At 32.1% G+C, this 26172-nt stretch overlaps 1 protein-coding gene, 1 long non-coding RNA gene and 1 pseudogene across 2 annotated transcripts; 2 read left to right on the top strand and 1 right to left on the bottom strand.

Annotated features, from left to right (window-relative positions):
- Positions 1-57: 57 nt before the first annotated feature.
- LOC112791173 (uncharacterized) lies at positions 58-5240 on the top strand. The gene is made up of 6 exons (XM_072232018.1): positions 58-72; positions 635-769; positions 867-910; positions 1026-1129; positions 1249-1334; positions 1767-5240. The coding sequence occupies exons 1-6, from the start codon at positions 58-60 to the stop codon at positions 1947-1949; spliced, it is 567 nt and encodes a 188-aa protein (XP_072088119.1). The 3' UTR covers positions 1950-5240.
- Positions 5241-17427: 12187 nt separating this feature from the next.
- Positions 17428-17867, top strand: LOC112791152 (uncharacterized). Its single transcript, XR_011880267.1, has 2 exons — positions 17428-17505; positions 17592-17867. It is a non-coding gene; the product is annotated as an uncharacterized lncRNA (long non-coding RNA).
- Positions 17868-18091: 224 nt separating this feature from the next.
- LOC112791153 (polygalacturonase-like) lies at positions 18092-20094 on the bottom strand (annotated as a pseudogene).
- Between the last annotated feature and the right edge of the window lie 6078 nt (positions 20095-26172).

Here is a 26172-nt window from a genome sequence, read left to right as displayed (position 1 = left end):
ATAAAATTAATAAATTATATTACAAAGGTGTTTTAAAAAGGTGTTTGCTACAGTACGATGATAAATTCATACGTACTGATACATTTAAAATATAGACAAATAATAATAAGGCACGTGAAATTTATTTTCCACATCAAAATTTGATTTTTTCTTTTTAAAATATATAGTATATCACCACTTTTACTAATACACCCTTTTAATTAAATAAAAATAAAAAATATTTTTTGTTTAATTTTATAAAAAATCTTAAACATTCTTACTTTATTTAATTAGACAAAAATACCATTTTAAATTAACCAAATTTTAGAATTCAGTTAATCTTAATTTTATAATTTCAAATAATTTAAACAACAAAATAAAAACATAAAAAAAACTAAAAATCAATCGTTCTTTATCTTCTCCAATTTCCCTAATCATTCGTCCCCTCCCTCTGAAGCAAACATATCAAAAAAAATAAAAAATCAATCGTTCTTCATCCTCTCCAATTCCCCTAATCATTCTTGCCCCCTTCTGAAGCAAAGCATTGAAAGTCCCAAACCAAAACGGCAAAACCCTAGTCCTAGGTTCTTTGCCGCGGCCGTCCCCAGGTTCTTAGCGCTTCCGCTTCTTCCTCTTCCCCCTTTCCGGAACCTAGGTAGCTCGGCACGTCGTCCCCATCCTCGCCGACTTCTCTGTCCGTGGCTTGGACCAACTCGCCTTCGGGTCACCGCTTGCCATCGTCTCTGCTCTCGCCGTCATCTCGCCGGTTGCTGCCGTGTCTCCGTTGAAGGTTAGTGGCCCTGCTCTCACAAAAAATACATGTTTCAAAGAAACTATTGGTAAAAGGCGTTTCGGTTATAGAGATTGCGATGCTTTTCATGATGCAGGTATATATATCTTGGGTATTCGACAGTGAAGTAGAAGCTGCAAGGTCCTAGTGACACATGAATTACATTATACCTGCACTGAATTTATTACCCTGAATTTTCAAGCTCACCAGGGCTCCAATCCAATACCTGTATCCCTTTTGATTTTCTGAAATTCAGAGCTTATGACAAGGCTGCCATCAAATGCAATGGAAGGGAAGCAGTGACTAACTTTGAGCCAAGTACATATGAAGGAGAGATGAAATCTCCAGCCATCAATGAAGGTATAACAATGATCTATTTTGCTCCTCTTAATGTACAAGTGATTATGTCACTGTAAAATTGAATTTGTGTTTGTTTTCTACAAGTGGCATTCCTAATCTTGAACTTAATTTGAGCATAGCAACTCCAGGACATGGTCTGAAAGAAAATAGGGGGCAACTCCAGTTCTCCTGGGTCCCTTACAGCATGCATGCTGGAAGAACAATGGTATAGTTGAACATCAAATCTACATTTTTTTAAGGTTCATTCAAAATTATGCTTTCACAAGCCTTCATTCAAATATGGCTTTCTCTTTTTGAAGGTTTGTTGTATAGTTCTATTAATTCTTCACGTCTTTGTCCTACCTAGTGATCATAACATGTCAGGCTCTCTTCGTTTGCAGGTGAAAACCAATGTTAAAAAATAGTGACACATCTTCTAAAGAGACCATATCTGATGATAACCGTTCCAGCTTATAACAAACACCAATAAATATGTGTTTGATGTGGATAACCTTATTTAATTTATGCTCTTAGCTGTAGAAAAAGATAGTAGAAAAATGTTCCAAATTATAGATCAGTAATTTGTAAAAATGTAGGGGACCATGTAGACCTTATGCTAAGTGAATGTTGTTTTTCTTATTTTAATTGAAATTCTCAGGGCTTCCTAAGCTTCAAATGCTTAAAATTTACCAATGGGAGAAAAAGAGAATGGAAACTGCTTCACAGCCAGAGAATTTATCAGAATATTCCAGAACTATTTACCACATGTGATAGGAGCAGTTCTAATATTTTAACAACATATGTGATAAGCCGAGTCTCTAGCCTTGCTAAAAAATTTTGAAAAAAAAATCTCTGTCATAACCAAATACATATACAACTAAAGGGTTTCCTCTATAATGTAGCCAACATTTTCATGAACAAATATCTGGGGTGTCAATCAGGCATCTTAGAAGGATGTGGACTCCATTTGTAGGGATAGTAAAATGCTTTCCTCGCCAGATTCTTGAATTGGTCCCCTGGTGGTGTGGTTAGGTGATCCACCATCTTCCGGTGAGATGCGGTCAAGGTCGATAACTACGAAATTCTGTGTTGTTCTCAATGCTTCTAGTTCTGCTGAAACTTCTTTTATGGTTGGTCTTTTTTTCCCACCGAGTCTCAAACAACTCATTGCAAGATTTGCAATGGCAAGAATGTGACTTTCCCTTGCTTCCTTAAGCACTTTGGCATCCAGAATTTCAGAAAGTTGGTTCTCCTTTATCAGAGAAATTAATTCTGCTATCAGATCCTGACCCTTATTTTCTAATCATATGTGTCATTGTTATGTTAATGCATGGGTATATATATATACATTACCAATGTTTCTTTTCCTTTTGTTCTCCTAATGTCTTCGGCCTAGTATTCTTTTTCTTTTTCTTTTAAATTTTAATAATAATAATAATAATAATCAATTTAAATTTTTGTCTATCAAAATAATTTCTAATAAATAATCCAAACTAATAGAATAAGTCATAATTAAATTAAACTTTAATAATTATAAAATTTTATTTTATTATTTTTGATAAAATATTTTTTTTAAAAAATAAAATTTCAACAAATATAATGATTCATAAATAATTAATTATTTAATTTTAGTCACAAAAAAATTAATTATTTAATTTTTAAAAATCTGGGTGTTACACAACTTGACTATTACAGTTTTTCGTGAAGAGCTAATTCTTAAATGCTTAAATTTACCTCTGCTCTTCATTATATAAATTAACAATCTTCCAATGAACCTCATTCTACATGACTTTCAATGTTTAGTACAAAGCATAAATGTTAGAAACAGAACGTGGTTAAGAACTTGTTTGTGAGAAACTAAACTTCATATATTACATTTTCAGTAGTTACATATACAAAAACAATAGCAAGAAGGTATAATATCATTTACTATAAATGAAATTGTAATTCTCTGCAAAAGCTATTTCCTAGGATTTTAGTTTCCAATTCCATGTATAATCATGCTTTGGTCAAACATAAAACTACTCTAACAATTGTATGCAACCTAGATTGTCATGACTACCATTCTTGTTTAGTTATGCAGGCTTGCTTGAGCTAGGCTTGTGTATACTCTTCAATTAAGTTCATAAGTGCCAGTTTAGTTGAAACTGCAGGCTATTATATATTTAAAAATTTTGAGGATGTTTTGTGGAATCGGCAAATCAATAGTTATATCCATTGATAAAATGGTCTCTTGTTTTCATTCTCCTATTGCACTAGCAGCATACTTGTTTCTACTTGCCATTATTAGTTGCAAACTTGTTTGTTATAGTTTGGATCTTTCTCATTCATTTTGGTATATGCATAGGGTAAAAAAAAGGGTCACCAGCCAACTTCATAATAAATCACTACTTTCTATGATTTGTTGCCAATCTTATCTCTATAATTTTAAATTGTTTAATATAAGTTATACTTTTTGTTTTTTATCAGCTTGTTTTCACATTATTTTTGTTTCTTTCTTTCTTCATATGAATTGAACAGTAAAATTGAACAAAGCTACATTAAGTATGGACATGCAGCTTAAATGTGATCGGATTTGAAAAGAAAAAAGAAATCAAAATTATTTGTAAATCTTAAGTTCAATGAAATGATGAATCTTGCATTGACATTGCAAACGCATGATAGAAGTTCTGGCCAACTGATTCATGGGTCACAATGAATATACCTATTGAATTTGTTATCAAATTCTAGGCTCTAAAGGCTGTAACAAGAAGTTTATTTGAATCATTAGTAGACGAATATGATAAAGTCAAACAGCACTGATTGACTTGATTAAGAGAAGTCAGAGGCCTTTGGTTTACATCAAACTTGAAACACAATTCTGCATCTTGAGTTCCACAACACTGCATATGGCACAAGCTATCTAGAAATCTGAACATTGCATTGCTTGAGGTGTGCCATTTGAAATGGCTATGATAACTTTGATGTAGCTAATATTATGTTATGCAGCCAAAAATGTAAGATGGTTTGAATTCGTCTTTTCAAGCTTTTGAAATGGCTATTTAAAGGAGAGATCATTAGAGCTTTAATTAAACAATGTATGCAGCTAGTGAATAACTTAAAGAAGTGACATAGCTGAAGGTTGTTTCCTTTTATGTAATCCCACATTCTTTTTATAACCTCAGCTCTTGATAACTCACTTTCTCCAGTACCAAGAAAATTTACAAGGGCATTAGATAGTTAAAGAGGTGCAAGAAAACCTGATTTCTCCCCTTCTGACGTTTTTACTTTTTCTTTGGTTCCTCTGATTCTTTCAGAGTAGGTAAAGGATGCTGTGAACATGCTATTTTCATATAAAACTTGTAGCAACAAGTATAGCAACACGAAAACCACTACCACATACCATGAGTTACCCCCAAGTTGGAGATATTAATAAGACAATTTTACAGATGATATATATGAACTTCAAATAGCATAGAGAACCCAGTTTTTTTTTCACCAAATAATTATGTCATTTTCTGACCCCTAAATTAAATGTTCATGTGACCTAAAAATAGTTCAAGAACAACACTATGATATCAGGAAAACAAAGAAAAATATATATTCCCCATAATAGATGATCTCATGAAATTTTGGATCAACTTCCACTGTCCACTGTAAATACAAGTCATAAAGAAAATTGTCATTTGAGCACAAACTAAAGTTTACAATTAACTTAGAACAAACTGTGAATAGATTTGGCAAACAACATTGTACTTATCAGCAATTACACCAGCAAAAGAACAATTGTGAGACTGTTATCAAGTTTCACTAGGATCTTGCAGCTTCTACTTCGCTGTCGAATAGCCCAAGATATATATACCTGCATCATGAAAAGCATCGCAATCTCTATAACTAAAACGCCTTTTACCAATGGTTTCTTTGAAACATGTATTTTATGTCAGAGCAGGGCCACTAACCTTCATCGGAGACACGATGGCAACCGGCAAGACGACGGCGAGAGCAGAGACGATGGCAAGCGGTGATCTGAAGGCGAGCTGGTCCAAGCCACGAACAGAGAAGCCAGCAAGGATGGGGATGACGTGCCGAGCAACCTGGGTTCTGGAAAGGGGGAAGAGGAAGAAGCGGAAGCGCTGAGAACCTGGGGACGGCCGTGGCAAAGAAACTAGGGCTAGGGTTTTATCGTTTTGGTTTGGAACTTTCAATGCTTTGCTTTAGAAGGGGTAAGAATGATTAGGGGAATTGGAGAAGACGAAGAACGATTGATTTTTTATTTTCAGAGGGAGGGGAGGAATGATTAGAAAAATTGAAGAAGATAAAGAACGATTGATTTTTAGTTTTTTTTATATTTTTATTTTGTTGTTTAAATTATTTGAAACTATAAAATTAGGATTAATTGAATTCTAAAATTTGATTAATTTAAAAGGGTATTTTTGTCTAATCAAATAAAGTAAGGATGTTTAAGACTTTTTATAAAATTAAACAAAAAATATTTTTTATTTTTATTTAATTAAAAGAAAGTATTAGTAAAAGTGGTGATATAATATATATTTTAAAAATAAAAAATCAAATGCTGATGTGGAAAATAAATTTCACGTGCCTTATTATTACATGTCCATATTTTAAATATATTAGTACGTATAAATTTATTATCGTACCGTAGCAAACACAAAGAAAAAATTAGGAAAGAATGAATGGATGCGGCAGGTTTGGGAAAATAGAAGCAATGATGTGCGAACAAGTCAGATTAGTTTTGTGGATTTTCCAAAAAAAACATTAATTACGTGCAACAAGAGCATCATTAATTGGCAGTGATGTTCTTCGTCTCCATGCAATTCAAATCGCATTGCATTGCCACAATGGATATGATATCATCATGAAGGGCCTCTTCAAGAACAAGCCTCGCACCCCTGCGGAGCTCGTCCGCCATGTGCACCACCTCCTTCTCCTTCTCAGCTCCAAATCTGACATCGATCAAAAGCGTGAAGAAAAGGTTACTTAATTTCTTCAAAAAAAAATATTCTTCCTTTATACTTTCTCTTAAACTGATTATTTGAACAAAAAAAAACGCGATTAAGTCATTTATTTCTTATTTTTAGATTAACTTTTTATTTGTTTTATATACTTAGAAACATATCAATTTTTCTTGTCTATACCAATAAAATATTTTTTGTGGTTTTTGCAAGACCAATTTTATATAGTGCCTACAACATTTTTTTACCTAAATTATTTAAATATAAGTATTGAAAAATAGAATCAATATCTTTTCAAAATTAAAGATTGTATTATTTATATAAACACCGTAGACACACATTCTTTCAATAATGTGATTGTTATTTTCTAAAGCAGTAAGGGACAATCAATATTCTATAGACATAGTTATATTATATTATATAGAATGAAAATTATAGACAGAATAGAATAATATAATTAATTAATTAGGGGGTCCAACTATTAGTAGTAACATGTATGTTTGTGTACGCGTGAATGATGCATTCAATTCGAACATATATATTGATGGTAGATGACTATATGAGTTATCAGCCTCCGAACTTGACTTTGTTGAAAAGTAAAGTTTTATTTTACTCTTTAATATTTGAGATAGTTATTACTATTTGATAATTTCAAAGCCACAGAAGCTCAACATCGAGATTTCTAAGGAGGAAGACCCCATAATGCAACTTGAGCAACCAAAGCTCATTGGCAAGCAGTATTTATGTGTTGAACTTAAATCATCATAACCAAAACCTTTTTTGTCAAAGAAAATAATCATATCACTCTTTTTTTTTGGTGACTATCATATCACTCATATAAAAAGCTTACTATACTAGATAATAATAATAATAATAATAATAATAATAATAATAATAATAATAATAATATAGCAAAAGATATAAAATGAAAATAAAAAAATTATCATGATATTTTAAAAAAAACTTAAATTAACAGAAGAAGAAAATAATCATATCACTTATTTTTTTTTGGTGACTATCATATCACTCATATAAAAAGCTTACTATACACGATAATAATAATAATAATAATAATAATAATAATAATAATAATAATAATAATAATAATAATAATATAGCAAAAGATATAGAATGAAAATAAAAAAATTATCACGATATTTAAAAAAAACTTAAATTAACAGAAGAATACAACGTAAACTATTATAAGCAATTATATATCTCTAGGGTGCTAGTATTTATCTGATAATATAAATGATTAGATGATCAAAATATCAAATTTATTGTGAAATAACTAAATAAATAAATAAATAAATAAATAAGAAAGAGGTAACAAATATAAAATATGAAAATATAATTAGATAGTTTTAGTAGTAATGTTCACTAAAATTATTATATTAATAGTGTTACGATAAGAATGAAATGAATGACCATCGGTGGCTCACTTTTTTCATATATGTTACCAAAGTCCTTGTATTTAATAATAGTGGAAAAAGGTAGCCTCCTTACATGTATAAATAGAGGTTAAACCTCAGTACGTAACACATAGTTACACAACAATAAGAAGTGCTAGGTAAATAATGATCATCTTAAACAATATGAACAATTACCAATCAAATAAAAATACACTACACCCTAATTTAATGCTACTAATTAAATTTAAGATTAATTTACTCTTTTAACTCTATTAATTCACATTGTTCACACATTGTTCAAAAATGTTGTTGGTAACATATACTTTTTCATATTAAATATTCTTCGCTCTCTCTCTCTTATACTATTCTCTCTCTTATATTCTTTACTGCGATATTATTAAATATATCTATTAATATAGTAATTCTAGTGAACATTACTACTAGAACTATCTAATTATATTTTCATACTTTATATTTGTTACCTCTTCCTTATTTATTTATTTAACAACACGTTATCAGTATGAGACTCAGATCAAATTTTTAGGAAGACTCAGGTAACAAATTTTCATTATGTCGAAGCTCTCTCATCTTAAATTCAATGCTCTTGATATATCTGGAAACAATTATTTATCATAGATACTAGATACTGAAATTCATCTTGATTCAATAGATCTTGGAGATACCATAAGGCTGAAAATAATGCATCCCAAAAGGATAAAGCCAAAGTCATGATTTTTCTTCGTCGTCATCTTGACGAAGAATTGAAAAATGAATATCTCACATTAAAAGATCCTGCAGATCTTTGAAAAGACCTTGAAGAAAGGTATAATCATCAGAAAACGGTGATACTTCCTCAATTCTCATGTATCTCAAATGATTCTGCAACAGATAATGTAATACAAACAACTGGGAGAACCAACACAAGGAGAAATCATCCAAGGCCTCAACCGTCTGGGCAAAGAATTGTACCTAGAAAGGAGGATCAAGCACCAAGGGTAGAGGTGCCTAACTCGAATAGAGAAGATGGTGAAAGTGAACTTGAGATGTACCAATTTGAGTCTAAAGAATTCTGTAGCCCTCCTGCATCTGACGATGAAGAGGAACCTGTATTTCCTCAACATAATCCCAACACGCCATATGGGAAAATAACTCTGGAGTTGAATATGGAGTTCGAGACCATGGACCACTTCAAAGCAACAGTGCAAAAGTATAACATACAAATTGGGAGACAAGTATTCTATCTGAGGAATGAGAAGAAGAGGTGTAGGGTGATTTACTATGACCCCGACTGCCCATGGTTGTGCTACTGTGCCAGGACCAACTACCCAGCATCCTTTCAGATAAAGACATTTGTGGATGAACATACGTGTCCTAGAAGCAACAAGAGTAAGTCTATTAGTTGTTCTTGGGTTGCTGAGGAACTGGTGCCAAAGCTCAGAATCCATCCCAATATGCTGCAGAGGGAGACACAGGAGTGGTTTAAAGTGGAGTATGACATATCAGTTAATGAGAGGATGATGTATAGGGCTATGGACAAGGCCAAAGAAGTTATTGAGGGAGCAGAGAAAGATCAATACCTAAGGCTTAGAGACTATCTGAACGAAATCATGAAGGCTAATCCTGGTTCAAGAGCCAACATGAGGACTACTCCACAGCCAGAGGGGTTGCCTAGGTTTAGGAACTTGTACATCTGTTTGGCTGCTTGCAAAAATGGATTTAAAGCAGGGTGTATACCCTTTATAGTTTTGGATGAGACGTTTTTGAAAGGCTACTTTAGAGGGCAATTACTAACTGCCGTTGGTCAGGACGCGAACAATCAACTTTTTCCAATAGCGTATGGGGTTGTTGATGCAGAAACTAGGGAAAATTGAAGATTCTTTCTGGAGGAATTGCACACTGACATAGGGGACTACAATGAAAATGGCTGGGTTTTTATGTCGGACCAGCAAAAGGTGATGTGCACTAAGACTATTGTATTTGAATTCTTGTGTGTTTCTAGATGTAACTTCTCGAATGTCTCCTAATTAATTGTGGTAACCATTCAATGCAGGGATTAATACCAGCATTGCAGGACGTAATGCCGGGGGTCAAGCACAGATTTTGTTGTATGCATATGTGGAGAAATCTGAACAAGAGATGGAAGGATAAGGAACTTAAGGCAGCATTTTGGCAATGTGCAAAAGCAACAACTGATCAAGAGTTCAATGATGCAATGGCAGCTGTAAAACGGATCAACAAACAAGCATGGGAGTATTTGTCCAAATTTGAACAAGAACAGTGGTCGAGATCAAGGTTTTCAGAATGGCCAAAGGTAGATAATTTGACAAGCAATAACTGTGAGTCATTTAATTCAACAATTGTCGGTCTGCGGGGAAAGAGCATTTTGACAATACTTGAGGAGCTTAGGTTCTATATCATGAAGACAATGGCAACTCACAAGGACTCACTAATGACTTACACTGGACAGATAACTCCTGTACAAGTCAGTAGGCTAGAGAAAGAAAAAAGACAAGCTAACTACTGGGAAGCACAATGGTGTGGTGATGATGGGCACAACCAGTTTGAAGTAATAAAGTGGCAACATAGAGTGAGAGTCAATACACGAGAGAGGACATGCTCATGCAGAAAATGACAGCTGACTGGACTACCATGCTGTCATGGGATTGCAGCAATCCAGAGAAAGAATGAGAAGCCTGAAGACTATGTCCATCACAAGCTCACCATCGAGGCATATAATAGGACTTACCAGTTTCACATTAGCAGCATACCGAGTCAAGAGTACTGGGAACATCACAAAGGGCTGCCATGTCTGCCCCTCCATACAAGAGGCCTATTGGCAGACCTACCAAGAAGAGGATAAAGGATAGCACTGAGCAAAGCTTTGGGATCCAATATAAGGCCAAGAGAAGATACGGACAGATAACATGCCAAATCTGCAAGAGGATCAGTAATGTTAATATCTATTTACTTCACATTTTATTTGCCATTTGTAAATTTGATGAATGCTGATTTACCTTATTCATGTGCTCTTTGTAAGGTTGGACATAATAGCAGAACTTGTCTTGAGAAAGGAACTGGAAGAGGAGCTGAAGAACTAGATCTTGATGAGGAAGAAGCTAGGGAGCAAGAAGCTAACTGGGAGGAGACCATGGAGGCTGCACATGCTGCACATGTTGCAAATGAGGAAGACCTCACTCAAAATCATCCACAAAGTCAGCCTGATCAGGTAAACAATGTGATTTATGTTACCTTATTGTTCCAAACTCTTGGATCTGTTTTCATGAATGGAAAAATTGATGCAGAATAACTTGGTTAGTCCAACACAGGGGGGAAGAGGGAAGAGGGAGGAAGGAGCGGGGAACGAAAAGTGAAAAGAGGAAAAAAAATTTCGGTGCCAAATCAATTTGGACTTCCAAATATTTAGGCCTTTATTGGGCTGGGTTGAGTTTGTTTTAAGGCCCGTTAAGCCATCACCGAACTGGACCATTAAGGGTTCTCCTTCTCCTCCTCATTACTCCCTGCTACTGCTAGCTAGCTGCTGCCACCACCATTCTACACACACACACACCACTTTCTTCTTTCGTTTAATTTCGAGTCTCAGAATGATTTCAACTATTTTATGGATACCGATAGGTGCTTTGAAGGCGGAACCCACCATAGCTGAACCTCCTTCCAAGGAAGAAATTCAAGATATAATCACCACCGTCGCCGCCAGGTCTTTCTCTACTTCTTCAAAACTCACTTAGCCAATCATAAAATTTTATCAAATACTTTACAATACATGTATGTTATGCAGTACAGCAGACAGTGAAAATGAGGAAGAAGCAGGGGATGAACGCATGAATGATGCCGGTGGCGCCGTTGATGAAGTTGCGCGAGCACTCAATGTTGCTGATGCTCTCGGGAAGGCTGATAAATTGGACGATATTGCCCTCGGTTTGAAGGAGCTTGACATGGAACATTATGATGATGAAGATGAAGGTATACAATAACATCTCAGGGAGTTATCTATCATAGTTAGTTAGTTAGTTAGTTAGTTAGTTAGCGGTTTTAATTAGAGTTAGCTATCGAATCACTTAGCATGATATCAGCCATGGCTATGGTTAGCTAGCTAGCTCTGTCTCCTTATGTTGTCTGTGTTAATTTGCATCATTTTATTGACCTTAGGAGTTGAGGTATTTAGTTCCAGGATTGGTGATCTTTATTATCCAAGTAACGACCTGGATCCTTATATCAAAGATAAGAACGTAAGTTCTAATACTTTGTCTGCATTCTGCTATTGATTTTTATTTGTGACTCTACAACATCATATTGTTTTACATTGTTAAGGATGATGATGACTCTGAGGAACTTGAAGACATGCTCATTAATCCAACTGATTCCGTCATTGTTTGTGCTCGTACTGAGGACGATCTCAGTCTTCTCAAGGTAAACAAAACCTAACTAGGGAGGAGACCATGGAGGCTGCACATGCTGCACATGTTGCAGATGAGGAAGACCTCACTCAAAACCATCCACAAAGTCAACCTGATCACGTAAACAATGTGATTTATGATACCTTGTTGTTCCAAACTCTTGTATCTGTTTTCATGAATGGACAAATTGATGCAGAATAACTTGGTTAGTCCAACACATTCTGGGAACACTACAACAAATGCTGCACCCCCTAATGTAGCCACTATACCAGCACCAACCAACTTGGCACCTCCAACAACTACTTCGCAATCGGCACCAACACCAAAGAGGAGGGGCATACCATCTTTTGTAAGGGGCAACCCAGTTCCACCAAGAGGAAGGGGCAGCACCACTCCAAGGCAAAATGCAGCAGCTGCACCATCACCCCCTGCTCAACCTAGGGCTGTCAGGCTTGATCTTGGGTCTAGCTCCCAAATTCCTGCACCTCTATCCAATGCTGCAGACCCATATAGTGGGACTGGGTCAATGCCACAGGGTCCATTAGTTAGGCCCAATCTTCAGGACCAACGTGCAGCACCATTTAGGCCACCAACTGTGACTAGGGAGACCATGACAGCAGCAGGCCCAGCCACACAGAGGAGGTTCACTGGCTTCATGCCCACCCTATCCTTGAAGAAGAAAAAGCCATCCAGACCACCACCATCAAAGCCATCAACAAATGACAACAACTGAACTGATTTTGATCTTGGGTTTTTTAGCTTGTTATTAGCTCCTGTTTGGACATGATTTAGTTAACATAAACCCAAGTGCCATTATGGCATGTAAGTGCAAACTAAGTCTTTTTGTGTTTTGTTTGTGTCATTTTGGGTCTGTTGCAGCTACTATGAACATAAGTGTCATTTTGCTAGTCTTATTTTGGGGTCTGAACTTTGTTAGTCTGAATAGTTAATGGTTATAACTTCATTTTATAGCTCCTGGTGTTTTATTGAGGTTCTGTTCACAAATCTATTACATGGCTTACTATTAATCTGTATAGCTTGCTTACATCAGGACGACAAAAATTTCTTCACAAATCTGTTCACAGCATATATTAAATCATCTCAATTACAATGAAGAGAAGATTACAAAATTTCAAAGTGTCATTGTTATACAATTATACTATGCACTGTCTACCTACTTAGCCAAACTAAACATAATCAAAGCCACATTTATCCCAACCAATATACACATAAAAATTAAGCACAACTCAACCCTCTTCAGATGCTCCTTCATGTCATTCACCACAGATAGTACCATCATCATCCTATCAATTTCCTGGCCATCCCCACATTTGACATTGATTCTGCTTTTCTATTTTGGTTCTGATTTGCCCAGCATATTACTATTCTCTGAAGAAACTTCTCCTTTCACACATTCCTCTTGTATTTCATCCAACCATTGAAAATACCCGCAACGCATTTGTGTGTTCTAGCATAACAGGAAAATTTCAAACATCAGACAACAATCAAAAACTACAACTGAATAAGCACAGACGACAAACCAAGAAGGGATATTGCATTAATTCGTCACATATACATCAAAATTCCAAGCTTACCTTCCATATAGGGCAGCGTAGAAACCATCTATCAGGGTTGCTACTTGTCTTCGACTTCAACGGAACCACTGGAAGGGGACAAAAGCAGCAGCCATCGTAAGTTTTTCTCACAACACCGGAAGCACCATCCACGTCGAAGGCTTGCATCGATGACTGCCTTCTCACCGTTGCAGCTTTTCCACGAGCCCTTGCTGTATGCATCTTCCAAATTTTGGCTCCCCTCCTACGAGTGAACGAAGATAGCAGTATTGGGGATTAGGGCAAAGAGCTCTGATTTTGGGGCCAAATCAATTTCAATTAATTTAATTTTCACCTAGGCTAACAAATTACTTAATTAAAAATTACAACCCAAATAAAACATGTTTTGTCAGCAAAATCCGGTGTCCAGGACAGCATTGTCCTCACCAGAACTTAGGTCCGGCAATAACTTGGACACGCTTATCAGTTTTTAAAATTTTTCGGGTGTCTTTTTGTCAAATACGAGAATGAGGTACCAAAATGTCAGCGTTTCAATCTTTCGGTACTGATTTGGTCATTACCTCAACTTTATACCATTATGATTTTCTTTCTTCCAATTTTTCTTCTCATCCAAACAAAAAAAAATTCTTTTTATTTTCTTTCCATTCATTTTCTCTTCATCCAAACAACACACAAATAACTCTACTTTTCCTTCTATTTTCTTTCCTTTCATTTTCTTTACTTCTCTTTTCTTTCCTATATCCAAACAATGCCTAAGGGTTCTCCTCCTCCTCCTTGTTACTCTCTGCTATTGCAAGCTAGCTGCTGCCACCACCATTCTACACACATACACACACACCACTTTATTCTTTCGTTTGATTTCGAGTCTCAGAATGATTTCAGGTATTTCATGGATACCGATAGGTGCTTCAAAGGCGGAACCCACCGAGTTGAAACTCCTTCCAAGGAAGAAATTCAAGATATAATCACCGCCGCCGCTGCCACCGCCAGGTCTTTCTCTTCTTCTTCAAAACACACTTAGCCAATTATAAAATTTTATCAAATACTTTACAGTACATGTATGTTATGCAGTGGAGCAGACAGTGAAAATGAGGAAGAAGCAAGTGATGAACGCATGGATTATACCGGTGGCGCCGTCGATGAAGTTGCACGAGCACTCAATGTTGCTGATGCTCTCGGGAAGGCTGATAAATTGGACGATATTGACCTCGGTTTGAAGGAGCTTGACATGGAACATTATGATGATGAAGATGAAGGTATACAATAACATCTCAGGGAGTTATCTGTCTATTTAGTTAGAGTTAGCTATCGAATCACTTAGCATGATATCAGCCATGGCTATGGTTAGCTAGCTAGCTCTGTCTCCTTGTGTTGTCTATGTTAAGTTGCATCTTTTTATTGACCTTAGGAGTTGATGTATTTAGTTTCGAGATTGGTGATCTTTATTATCCAAGTATCGACCTGGATCCTAATATCAAATATAAGAACGTAAGTTCCAATACTTTGTCTGCATTCTGCTGTTGACCTTCATTTTTGACTCTACAACATTATATTGTTTTACATCGTTAAGGATGATGATGACTCTGAGGAACTCGAAGACATGATCATTAATCCAACTGATTCTGTCGTTGTTTGTGCTCGTACTGAGGACGATTTTAGTCTTCTCGAGGTAAACAAATCCTCACTTATTGGCTGATGTATTTTTTTATGGATGTTATGTGATGCAATGGTAGACTTATATGAGTTGCATCTTTTTCTACTACAAGGTTCATATACTTGAGGACGTCGGTACTAGTGAGATGAACATGTATGTCCATCATGATATCATAATTCCTACATTTCTGCTATCCACAGCTTGGCTTGACTGCCTTCAAGGAAGAGAGAAAGGTGGAGAATATTGCCTTTGTCAATGCATCTCGTATGTTTACCCTTTTTTTATTAAATATGTTGATTTTTTGTGCTCTTGTTTGTTTTAGTAAATAAGTTATAAATTCTAGTCTTCATTTGCATGTTCAAAATTTGACTTGATCCCCTTATGCTTCCTCTACTTTCTATCGCATTATTATTTCATTATCATTGCAGGAAACTTCTTAGCTGTTGGTTCAATGGAATCGTCAATAGAAATTTGGGACCTTGATGTTGTAAGTGAATATGGTTAATAAATTTCACTAAAAAGTTGGAAACATCATTCAGAATATAAAGCCACTTTCATTGAATACCTTCTAAGCTTTCTTTATTCCCAGATTGATGTAGTGCAGCCATGCATTGTTTTAGGTGGCATTTCAGAGAAAAAGAAGGGGAAGAAGGTTTGTAAATCTTTTTATGTTGAAGTGCAATTCTGAGTATAGACCCAGTTACTGATTCTGTTAATTGGTTTTGTAGAAATCAATCAAATACAAAGATGGCAGTCACACTGACTCTGTACTTGGTCTTGCCTGGAACAAAGCGCTCAGGTTTGTTAAATTTAAAACTGGATTTTGGTATTATTTCATCTGTTGGGCACCTTTTGGGACATAAAGGTTTCATTTATTACTTATTTTAAAACTCTATTCTTTTAAACCTCTGATGGCAGTCATTCTTAAAATATTCAGGAATGTACTTGCTAGTGCCAGTGCTGACAAGCGAGTCAAGATTTGGGATGTGGCTACTGAGAAGTGTGAGAGTACAATGGAGCATCAGTCAGACACAATTAATTATTACAAATATGAGCTTCTTTTATTGATAAAGAGGACTTTCCCTCTTCATGTCCATCATCTTTTCTTTTCTTTTTTCCCTTACTTCTAAATAGTGTACAAATTCAGAAATATTACTTATATGTTGGTAGGAAAGATTTTTTACTTTTTTCCTTAATTAAGTCATTTAATATTGTATATTTTGTCTTACTAACATTAATTTAGGTTGCTTGAGTCAATATGTTGTCTGATGGCTTTGTTCATCTATCTTGACAGGTTCGAGCAGTTGCTTGGCATCATCGTGAACGAGAAATTCTTCTTAGTGGTTCATTTGATCATACTGTGGTCCTAGTAGTGACAGAATGTTTCTTATATACTCTATATTTTTGCATTTCTTTTTTTATCTGGAATGGATACTTATTACACTGTAGATTTTGGTTGTATAATATTCATGTGCCAAAACAGACTTTCTCTTTAAAAATGTTCACATTGGAATTTCTGTCTGTCTTTTTTCTTAGTTATCTAACATTCTAATGCTTTCAATGCCTTTACACTTTGCAGAGGGATGGAAGGATGCCATCCCATCCTGGTTATAAGTGGTCAATCACAGCTGATGTCGAGAGCTTGGCCTGGGATCCACACACTTACCACTATTTTGTGATGTGTTATGGTTAATTTTGATTTCTCGTTTCAGTGATTGAATTGGTAATTGTATTTTTATGGATGCATAGTTTTAGCTTCACTAATAATAATTAAATTGTGCTTCTAGGTGAGTCTCGAGGATGGTACTATCAAGTGTTTTGATGTTCGGACCGCAAAGTCTGAATCCACATCTGATCTAAGTTCTACATTTACTCTTCATGCACATGACAAAGTTGTTACCTCAGTATCCTATAACGTTTCAGCACCTAATGTATGTATTTTCAATATTTTGGTGAGAAATACCAAGTTATTGTGTACTCTAGTTTAACGGTACTTTGTTGCCTTCTTGCAGCTACTTGCTACTGGATCGATAGACAAAATGGTAATTGTGAAGTCATTTTGTTGTGTTCTTATTCCTATATACTATATCTTGCAGAATTTGAAATCATCTCATTCGAGTACTGTTATTTGTTGTAGGTAAAGCTTTGAGATTTATCGAATAATCAACCATCTGTTGTGGCATCTAAAGCTTCCAATGGTGTAAGTTTGCTTCTTTTATTTGTTGAGATTTTAACGGGAAAAAGGTATTCTCTAGTTTGAATCATGATACAAGTAGCATGGTTGACTTCTGTTTTTGGATGTGACTTTTCAGGGAGCTATATTTTCTTTTTCGTTCTCAGAGGAAAATCCCTTTGTGTTGGCTATAGGAGGCTCAGAGGGAAAATTGCAAGTGAGTGAAAAGGGCCACAGAAATTCAAATTTGTGTTCTTGATAGATTTTTCTGTGAAATTTACTGTTGTCACTCATACTTTGTAGGTTTGGGACACTTTATCTGAGTCTGCTGTCTCTCGGCGTTATGAAAGTTACAACAAGAATAGAACTCGGTCGTGATATAATTGAGTCATAATAGCCTTCCTGGTCTCCCCTTCATATGTTACTGGTAGGCTAGAAGTATTTAAGTTAGATATAGTTATTACGAAACAGGTTGAAAGTAATATATTAAGGATGGTAGATATATAGAGTTTGATAGCATGTTCTCTCTCATAATTCATGTAACATCCTTATAAGTTTTGAATGAACATTTGTTCTACAGTTTTGATCATTGAGTGTTTCAATTTTTCGCCTTTGTAATATAATTGCGGTCATGCGCTTGTGAGTTGTGAATAACGAGTTGCAGCGTCTTCTGTAATCGAACTTGTGAGCCAAACTGCCAACGTTGTACTCAACTGTTTATTACAATGGTAAAGCAAACGAGTTGTTTGTTTTAATTTTCTTCAAATTGATTTTGAAATACTAGGTGTGTGTTTGAATTATCGTTTGTCAAACTAAAATTATAAATCATATTATGAAAAAAAATATAACACACACAAAATTACATAAGTGTATTAAAAATGAATAAAAAAATTAACATCTCTTTCAGCTATGTGTTGGCTGATGCTTTTGGACATTTTCTCTTTCTTTTGGAATTTTTAGACTTTTATATGTCCACATAATTTGGCTCTTTCACCAGCCATGTTGGTATCTTCTGCCAATGCACGGGCCTCTTCTGCTGTTGTTTGAAACATCTCCAATTAATCAAATACTATTGATCTTTGAACCAACTTGTACGAAGGAGCATGTACCGTAACTCATAAAGAGCACTACAACTTGTATATATACATGTATTAAGCAAAGACTCTAATTAGCAGCTACGAATGGAAGAGCTCTTCCTGCAATGGTTGGCCTGACATTACGACATACGGCGACTGCCAAAGCTCCGTTGAATTTGAGATCAATATCACATAACATGACCTGCTCACATGACAGAACACTGCTGCATATGAGGTTCACCCCTTCCTTGGTTAATGAGGTGCCCCTAATGTTCTTGAATGAAACATTTCTTATCCTTATTTTTGATGGATTCTAAACAAGTGCACAGAAACAGAAACAATTAGTAACAATTAATAATGTATGTATATATGTATAGTGATGAATAATATATACCCGTTTATTACATTGGTTCCAAGGGCAATCTCCTGGTCAATGATTATAGGGTTCCTGATATTAATCATGGTAACGTCTTCATAATAAAGATTAGAGATAGGAGAAGTTCCAGGAGCACTAGGCCAAGACTTGATCCTCAAACCATTGTCAGTGTTTGTTAAAGTGACCTTCTTGAGAATAAGACCTTCCACAGGAGCCTCAGTGGTGTACTTGCCAAGGCTTCCAACACTGATGCCATGGCCAGGTCCACACTTCACATTGTAGATGTGTGTGTTCACGCTTCCGTCGTCGATCGAGATGCAATCGTCTCCAACTGCTATGTCTGTGTTCAGAATCCTCACTCCATTTGATCTTCCCAAGTGGATGCCATCTGTGTTTAGGCTGTTCCCTGGTGCAATGACCTTGAACCCATCAAAGGTGAAGTTTTGGCACCCCAATTCATTCACATTAAAGTTCTTGCTATCCTTTGATGTTATTATCCTAACAACTGCATGTTTCATGAAGTTGAAACCAAAATTCTATCATCAAACACAATTCATTCATCTTTTAGACATAAATATATAAATTTGGTTTGAAAATAAGTAACACAAAAATAGTTTATATACTATCTAGACAATATTGATTTAAAAAATGCTAATTAGCTACTATATACGAATGTTTGATTTAGTAGCTGATTTTTTTTGTACGCGTAGCATGGTTGTAAAATGTTAAGAAATTGAAAACCAAAATAACTGGGATGGAAAAGAAAAATTTTATTCACCATTGGAGTCCTAGCACAATTGACGTTGGTTCCACAATCATTTTGTTGCCAAGCTATTGCACCTTGACCGTCAAAAACACCATTGCCAGATAGGGTAAAGTAATCAACATATTGAACCTTAACCCATTGTCATTCATCGCCAACATCACGAGGGTTCATTGGTACTATAATTGTTCCATCAACATAAAGCTCAATAGGAGCCTTACAAGGCCCTTTCAAATCCACTGTCCTCATTCCCACGAGGTATCACAATCTTGCTTGCTGTTGGTGATGCACATGCTTCTCTCCATGCATTTGTAAGAGCCTATATACACACGGCACTACAACTAACATCGTTGTTCAAACAAAATTTATCAATGATATTATGTACCAAGCTAGCTAGTTATCATTACCTGAGTTATATCTGAATTAGGTACCCCACTATATTTTGCAATAGGAACGACAAGGGATTGAGTTATGGCACACGCAGCCAGCAATATGAATAAAACAAGCGTTGTGGTGCTCAACTCCATATCCATGTTTATTATTGTTCAAACTTTGTCCTTTCTTTTTCCAAGAAAGAAACTAATGTATTGGTTGAACTTCTAAAAAGTTGCTTTCCAAATGTGTTAGGAACGATATTTATTTGGGAAATTATATGGTGTGGATTGTGGCGACCTTTGTTTGTGGGTTCAGGAGGCTGGCACCAGCAGAGACATTTGACTTATTTATCTCATATAATCATTTTTAGAAATTTAATTATATATGATTAATAGAATGTTCTTTGTAATTTTTGCTGTTGAGGACTTTACCAAATATCTTCTGTGAGCATTTTAATTAGCCATGATGTAAGCTATTTGTAAACCAGTCTTTTATTTAGGTATTGTCACTATTAATAAATTTTTCTATAAAAAAATAATTAGAATTTATTTCTAAAAAAATTGTATCTTTTAATAATAGGTCCCATGACCAAAAGAAAAGCAAAATTATTTAACATAGGTCTATTCTATTTCTCTTTTTATTAAAAAATAACAAATTGATAATGATGATTATTTACTTATTTTACATGTGTAATTTTTTATTTTTAAATATTTACATTTTTATTTTTATTTATCATCTTTTTATTTTTGTAACATAACTAATTTAAAATTAGATATTTTATTTTTACAAGATCAATAAGAAATAACAACATTGCAACTTCTAAATACTAATAGCAATGACTAATGCTAGCGCACCTTAAGAAAAATAGAGTGATATTCTTTAAACAATAATTAGAATACAATAAGTAAAAAATAGATATCGCCATTTTTATTTTAATAAAGTCACTTATTTTTATAAATTCATATAAATATATAATATAAAAAAGTATATATGAAGTGATATTATAAAAAATAGTTGTGACAATATTATTATCCTAATAGTTAATTTTAAATTAAAAATTATGACTATTTTAAAAAGATATATACAAATTAATATTTAAACTCTATATCATATTATACCATGATAAATTAGACAACCAAACAAATAAATTATTTTTATAAATCTAAATTATCATACAAGAATGCACTCTATTAATTACACGTAATTAAGTTTCTAAAGATGGCTATATGAGATAGGAAGTATTTCAAGTGTATCGGGAGTACTGGTACACCAATTATTTTAACCGTTGATCTAAATTATAAAAAATATATATAATATATATTAATTGAAATCAACGGTTAAAACAACCGGTGTACCGATACTTCCTGGAGCATTTAAAATGTATCCTATGAGATATTCTGAGCTCACACAGGAAGATTGTCATAACCTGTTCCTTACCACATGTTTCAAAATGGAGCAAACCACTTAGGATCTATAGGTGTGGATGTTTTATAGGATATACACCATAGACGATCCCTATTTATAATGGTCTTGTGAAGCTTCAGAACCGTTGATCATGTTAGTTAACTAACTTCTTTAAGAGTAATGCAATCCGCATACTTGGTTGATTATTTATCTCGGATTGTTTATCTATTTATTCTATTATATAAAAATTAAATTTCTCCACTTAATGATGGAGCTGACATGACATATTTTTAAAGGTATTTTATAATTTATTTCTTTTAACTCGTTAAATACAAGTTATTACGATAAACTAACTATATAAATTAATTGATTAGATTAGATATTTAAATATTATTTAATTTATTATAATTTATATCAATTTAATTTAGTAGTATTTTTTAATTTTTTTAATATTCTGTTAATATTTTTTAATTTATTTCTTTTAATTTATTAAACTAAATTTATTGTGTGTACTAATTAATTAATTTGATTAATTTATTAGTCATTAAAATAATAAATCTATGAATAAAATAGGCAATTGAAATATTTTCAATTAATAATTAAATCAAATCAAATTATATCATATATATCGAGCTCAATTCAAATCATATGAATTAAGAACTAAATTAATATAAGATAATTTCTTATTTATTCAAGTTGAGTGCAATAAATATAAATTAATTTTGTTAGATAATCATAGTTGTCTGGTCTACTATATATAAATGGCCACACAAAATGATAAGAATCGTAATTTTTATCGCTCTTACTATTTCAACTCTTCTTTTTTTCTTTTTCTTTTTCTTTTTTATGTATAATTTTTTTTATGTATAAATGTATCCAAAATGAGAAAGTACAGATGAGTGTGTTTTATTGATTGTTTGTTTGATGAATATATCTCAATTTAGGCATTCTACTACTGTGGATGGAAGTTAACTTGTAATAATTCAAAATGGCCAATGTATTTTTTATAGTATTAGATAGAAGAATATTTGTTAAAATGAATATATCCATTGTAATAATTTTTTTCAATTGTTATATTTTTATGTCAGTCGTGTAAATTCTTTGAAGGCACAAGATAATAAAATAGGTTGACTTTAATATTATTAGAAGCTAAATTTAATAGTTCAAATAAGCAGCACTAATTATATTAAAAAAGTAATTTTATAATAATAATAATGTGATTTACATATTAATTTTTTGAGTAAATTTATTTCAAAATTAAATGTAAAAATTAGACTCAATTACGCTAAAATTTTAAAAGTAATATAAAATTTGACAACAAAATTAACATTCATTAAGAAAATAAATGAGATTTTTATTAAAAAAAATTCACAAGATTGTAATGCAATTTTATTTTAATTTTATCCTTAATATTTAGTTTTAATTTTACCTTCAGAGTTTCAATATGTTTCAATTATACCATTAGAGTGAATAACATTAATTATAACTAATCAATTATATTATTTGATTTGACCAAAAATAAATAAATATTAAATTATTTAATAAATAATAATTAAAAATTAAAATAAATGAATTTAATTTGAATTATTTTTTTATTATTTTCTATATCTAGAAATCAGAATGTGCTTTTATGTATTTTGATTAATAATTCTTAAAGGAGTTACTATTTTATTTACTAACATTTTAAATTTTTTATAATATTTTCATAAAACTTGATTAATAGGTTCTTTTTCACAATATTTTTCTTGCATTTTTTAACAAAAATATATTTTAATTTTTGTCTTTCATCTTTTATATTTATTTATTATACTAATTTTTTTACAGTATATTTTTATCAACTACATACATTATTTTTATGTCTTTTTTATTTTTTAATTATTTTATTACCTTATTTTTAATTATTTATTTTACTTTCACTCCACATATGTTTATTGTATTTCACTTCATTTTAGTTTCAATTTCATAGTTAACTTTCAATTATATAAAAGTCAATAGTTTCTTTCAAAACATGATTAAATATATTACCTATTATATACAATTATTAGGATAAAAAATAAATATAAATTGAATATATAATTTAATTTTAATTTAAACTAAAAACTAAATGAATTGTCAGAAAAAATGGCAACTAATTTTGTTTTTAATTTTTTTATAATTTATTTAAAGGTAAAAATTTCTCTATAACCACTAACATTGCCGATAACAAAATTACAAGTCTTTATAAAATGAAAAATATATAAAATAAATAACATATATATACTTTTAAAGTTATTAATCATAGACTATGGATAAATTTAAAAAAAAAATCTTATGGATCAACATGTAATTTTTTTATATTTTTATTTTTTTCTAAAATTTTTTTGACTTATCAATATTTAAGTTGTTTATACATCACTTCTCAAAATATTATGATTTCACAAGATATAATATGTGGGGTAAATCACTTTTATAAACTATTTGTATACCAATTTTACGTATATCCTCCAAATTAAAAAAAGGCTATGTACATGTCTCAATTTACATATCTATGTAAATCAAATTTATGGAGTTCGAATGATGTGTTTTCATAGTAAATCGAATTACTTGGATGCTATTTATGCTACTAAATTGAACGAAGGAGATTTATTTAAAATGAACTGGATTGCTATTAAGTGAGTATAAATCGAACCTTATTACTTCGATTTAGCATGGATCATATAAATCGAACCTTATTGCTTCGATTTTATATGTTTAGGCGGGGCGGGGCGGACCACCCACTATATAGCGGACTTTTGGCGAGACAAGGCAGGTTTTTTCGTTTGCTACTCCTAATGGAGACACGAACATAAGTACCCGCCCCATGAAACCTATTAAACATACAAAAATATAAAATTATTAATTTATCCTAATTTCTATATACATAGATCTATTTCTTGAATTTATTAATATTAATTTCTACCTCCAATTTGAATTTTTCCATTTTCTTCCAAGCTCATTCTCAACCTCGATCCTCTCTCTCTAACTCATTTTCTCTGCCTCTCAAGTCCGTCACTACGTCGCTCAATATTGTCCCAAAAAATTATGTTATGTTATTATGTTGGAATATGTTTTTATGTTTTCTCCTTTTAAAATATTATTTTTCATAACGAATATGTTATAAATTGTGTTGAATTATATTAAATTAATTATTTTATAATTATTATATTATGTCTTTTTGTGTTATTTTTTTTCAAAAGTTTTCAAAAAATATTCGTAGATACCCAAGAAGATCTATGTTCCCTAAGGAATAATTAAATAGAAATTTGCAATGACGAAGAAGGAAGGGGGACATTTTTTTTAAATAGGAATGAGGAATAGGAAGGGGGCTTCTCACGCTCCCCTAAGTACTCATTACCATATCTAACTAGTAATGGAGATCCAATCTGAGTCGATTTAAGAGGAGACGCGTGGACTTATCTGCATTGAGTCTTTAAGGTAATGAACCTAAGTTAGATTTGGGGTTTTTTTTTCAATAATAAAATAAAAAAAATTATTATTTTCCCAAACATGATTTTTGAAAAATCGTATTTGGAGAATTAAAGTTCGAAAATCATGTTTGGAGAAATAATATTTTTTATTTTATAATTGAAAAAAATTCTATATTTGGGATACTAACAATAGATTTTAGTTAATCTTGCAAGCATTGAGATTTTACTAGGCTCAAATATATCTTGGATTAATATTTTGAGTCATTGTTATAGCAAATACTATACTATTTAATATTATAACACTTAGTATATATAAATATTGGATATATTTATAAGATATTTTTTAATTTAAATTAAAAAAATTAATTATCTCTTTTTTAGCTTTAAATATTATTTTTTAATGTAACGAAAAAATAAAAATAACAATAATCACTCACATAATTAAAATAGATAATCTTAATATATACACGACACTATAGATATCAAGGATTATTATATATGATATATAATTATTTTCTTTTCTATAATGACTATTTATATAATTTATTAAACAATTTTTTCATCTTAATATTTAATAAATTTAACATACAAAATATTATTTAACATATAAAATAAGTAACTTAAGTCATCATCTAAGATAATAAGTATAATAGTGTAAATACTTATTTATTTGTTAGTAGTGAAAAAATATGTAAATAGTATAAATTGATATTTTTTAGTATAAAAACAATAATAAAAGTTAATTACTTAATTAAAAAATTATGAAGAATTTCTTAAATAATAATAAAAAAAATAAGATCACTATTTTTATATATTACAAAGTTTATAAAAATTTTTGGATAATAAATCAATCCTCAATGAATTATACATTAATTCTGTCAAAAAATAAATAAATAATCAATACATGGATATCATTATTTACGTACTAATATAATATATATTATCGATTATTAAGTTTATAATTAATTTTTAACCCAATTTTTTATAATTAAAATTTAAATGATTGAAATTATTAAATGTTGAATATTTTGTATCTAACCAATTTATTTTTTTATTGAAATTAAAAAGGATGAGTTGTTAATCAATTCTAAATTTAAATTTAAATTTGAGTAAGAAAATAAAAAATATTTTAAATTTTATCTCACTGACCAGAATTAATTTTAAGATAAGAAATTACTTTGTACATCGTATATGTTGTAGGATAGTATAGTCATTTATTATTTTTCAATAATAAATAATGGTGTAAGAAATTAGAAGAAAATGTATTTATAAGTTTAGAAAATATTAATTTAATTTTCAATAGAATAAATTATATATTAAATAACAAAAGTTATTATTAGTTTTGGTACACCATGTTATCAAAAATATTAATCGATCTAATAACTTTTGTAATGATATAAGTTTATGAATTTGAAAACTTAAAAATTATTTCATAAAATGTGAA

The sequence above is a fragment of the Arachis hypogaea genome, chromosome 3 (assembly GCF_003086295.3).
Source record: "Arachis hypogaea cultivar Tifrunner chromosome 3, arahy.Tifrunner.gnm2.J5K5, whole genome shotgun sequence".
Lineage (NCBI taxonomy): Eukaryota > Viridiplantae > Streptophyta > Magnoliopsida > Fabales > Fabaceae > Arachis > Arachis hypogaea.
This window is presented reverse-complemented; position numbering and strand designations above follow the sequence as displayed.

Excerpts from the sequence above, each read along its gene's own strand:
- LOC112791173 (XM_072232018.1), top strand. Across the intron at positions 1,130-1,248 it reads ATCTCCAGCCATCAATGAAG|CAACTCCAGGACATGGTCTG; the intron begins GTATAACAATGA and ends ATTTGAGCATAG. Across the intron at positions 1,335-1,766 it reads TGCATGCTGGAAGAACAATG|GGCTTCCTAAGCTTCAAATG; the intron begins GTATAGTTGAAC and ends TGAAATTCTCAG.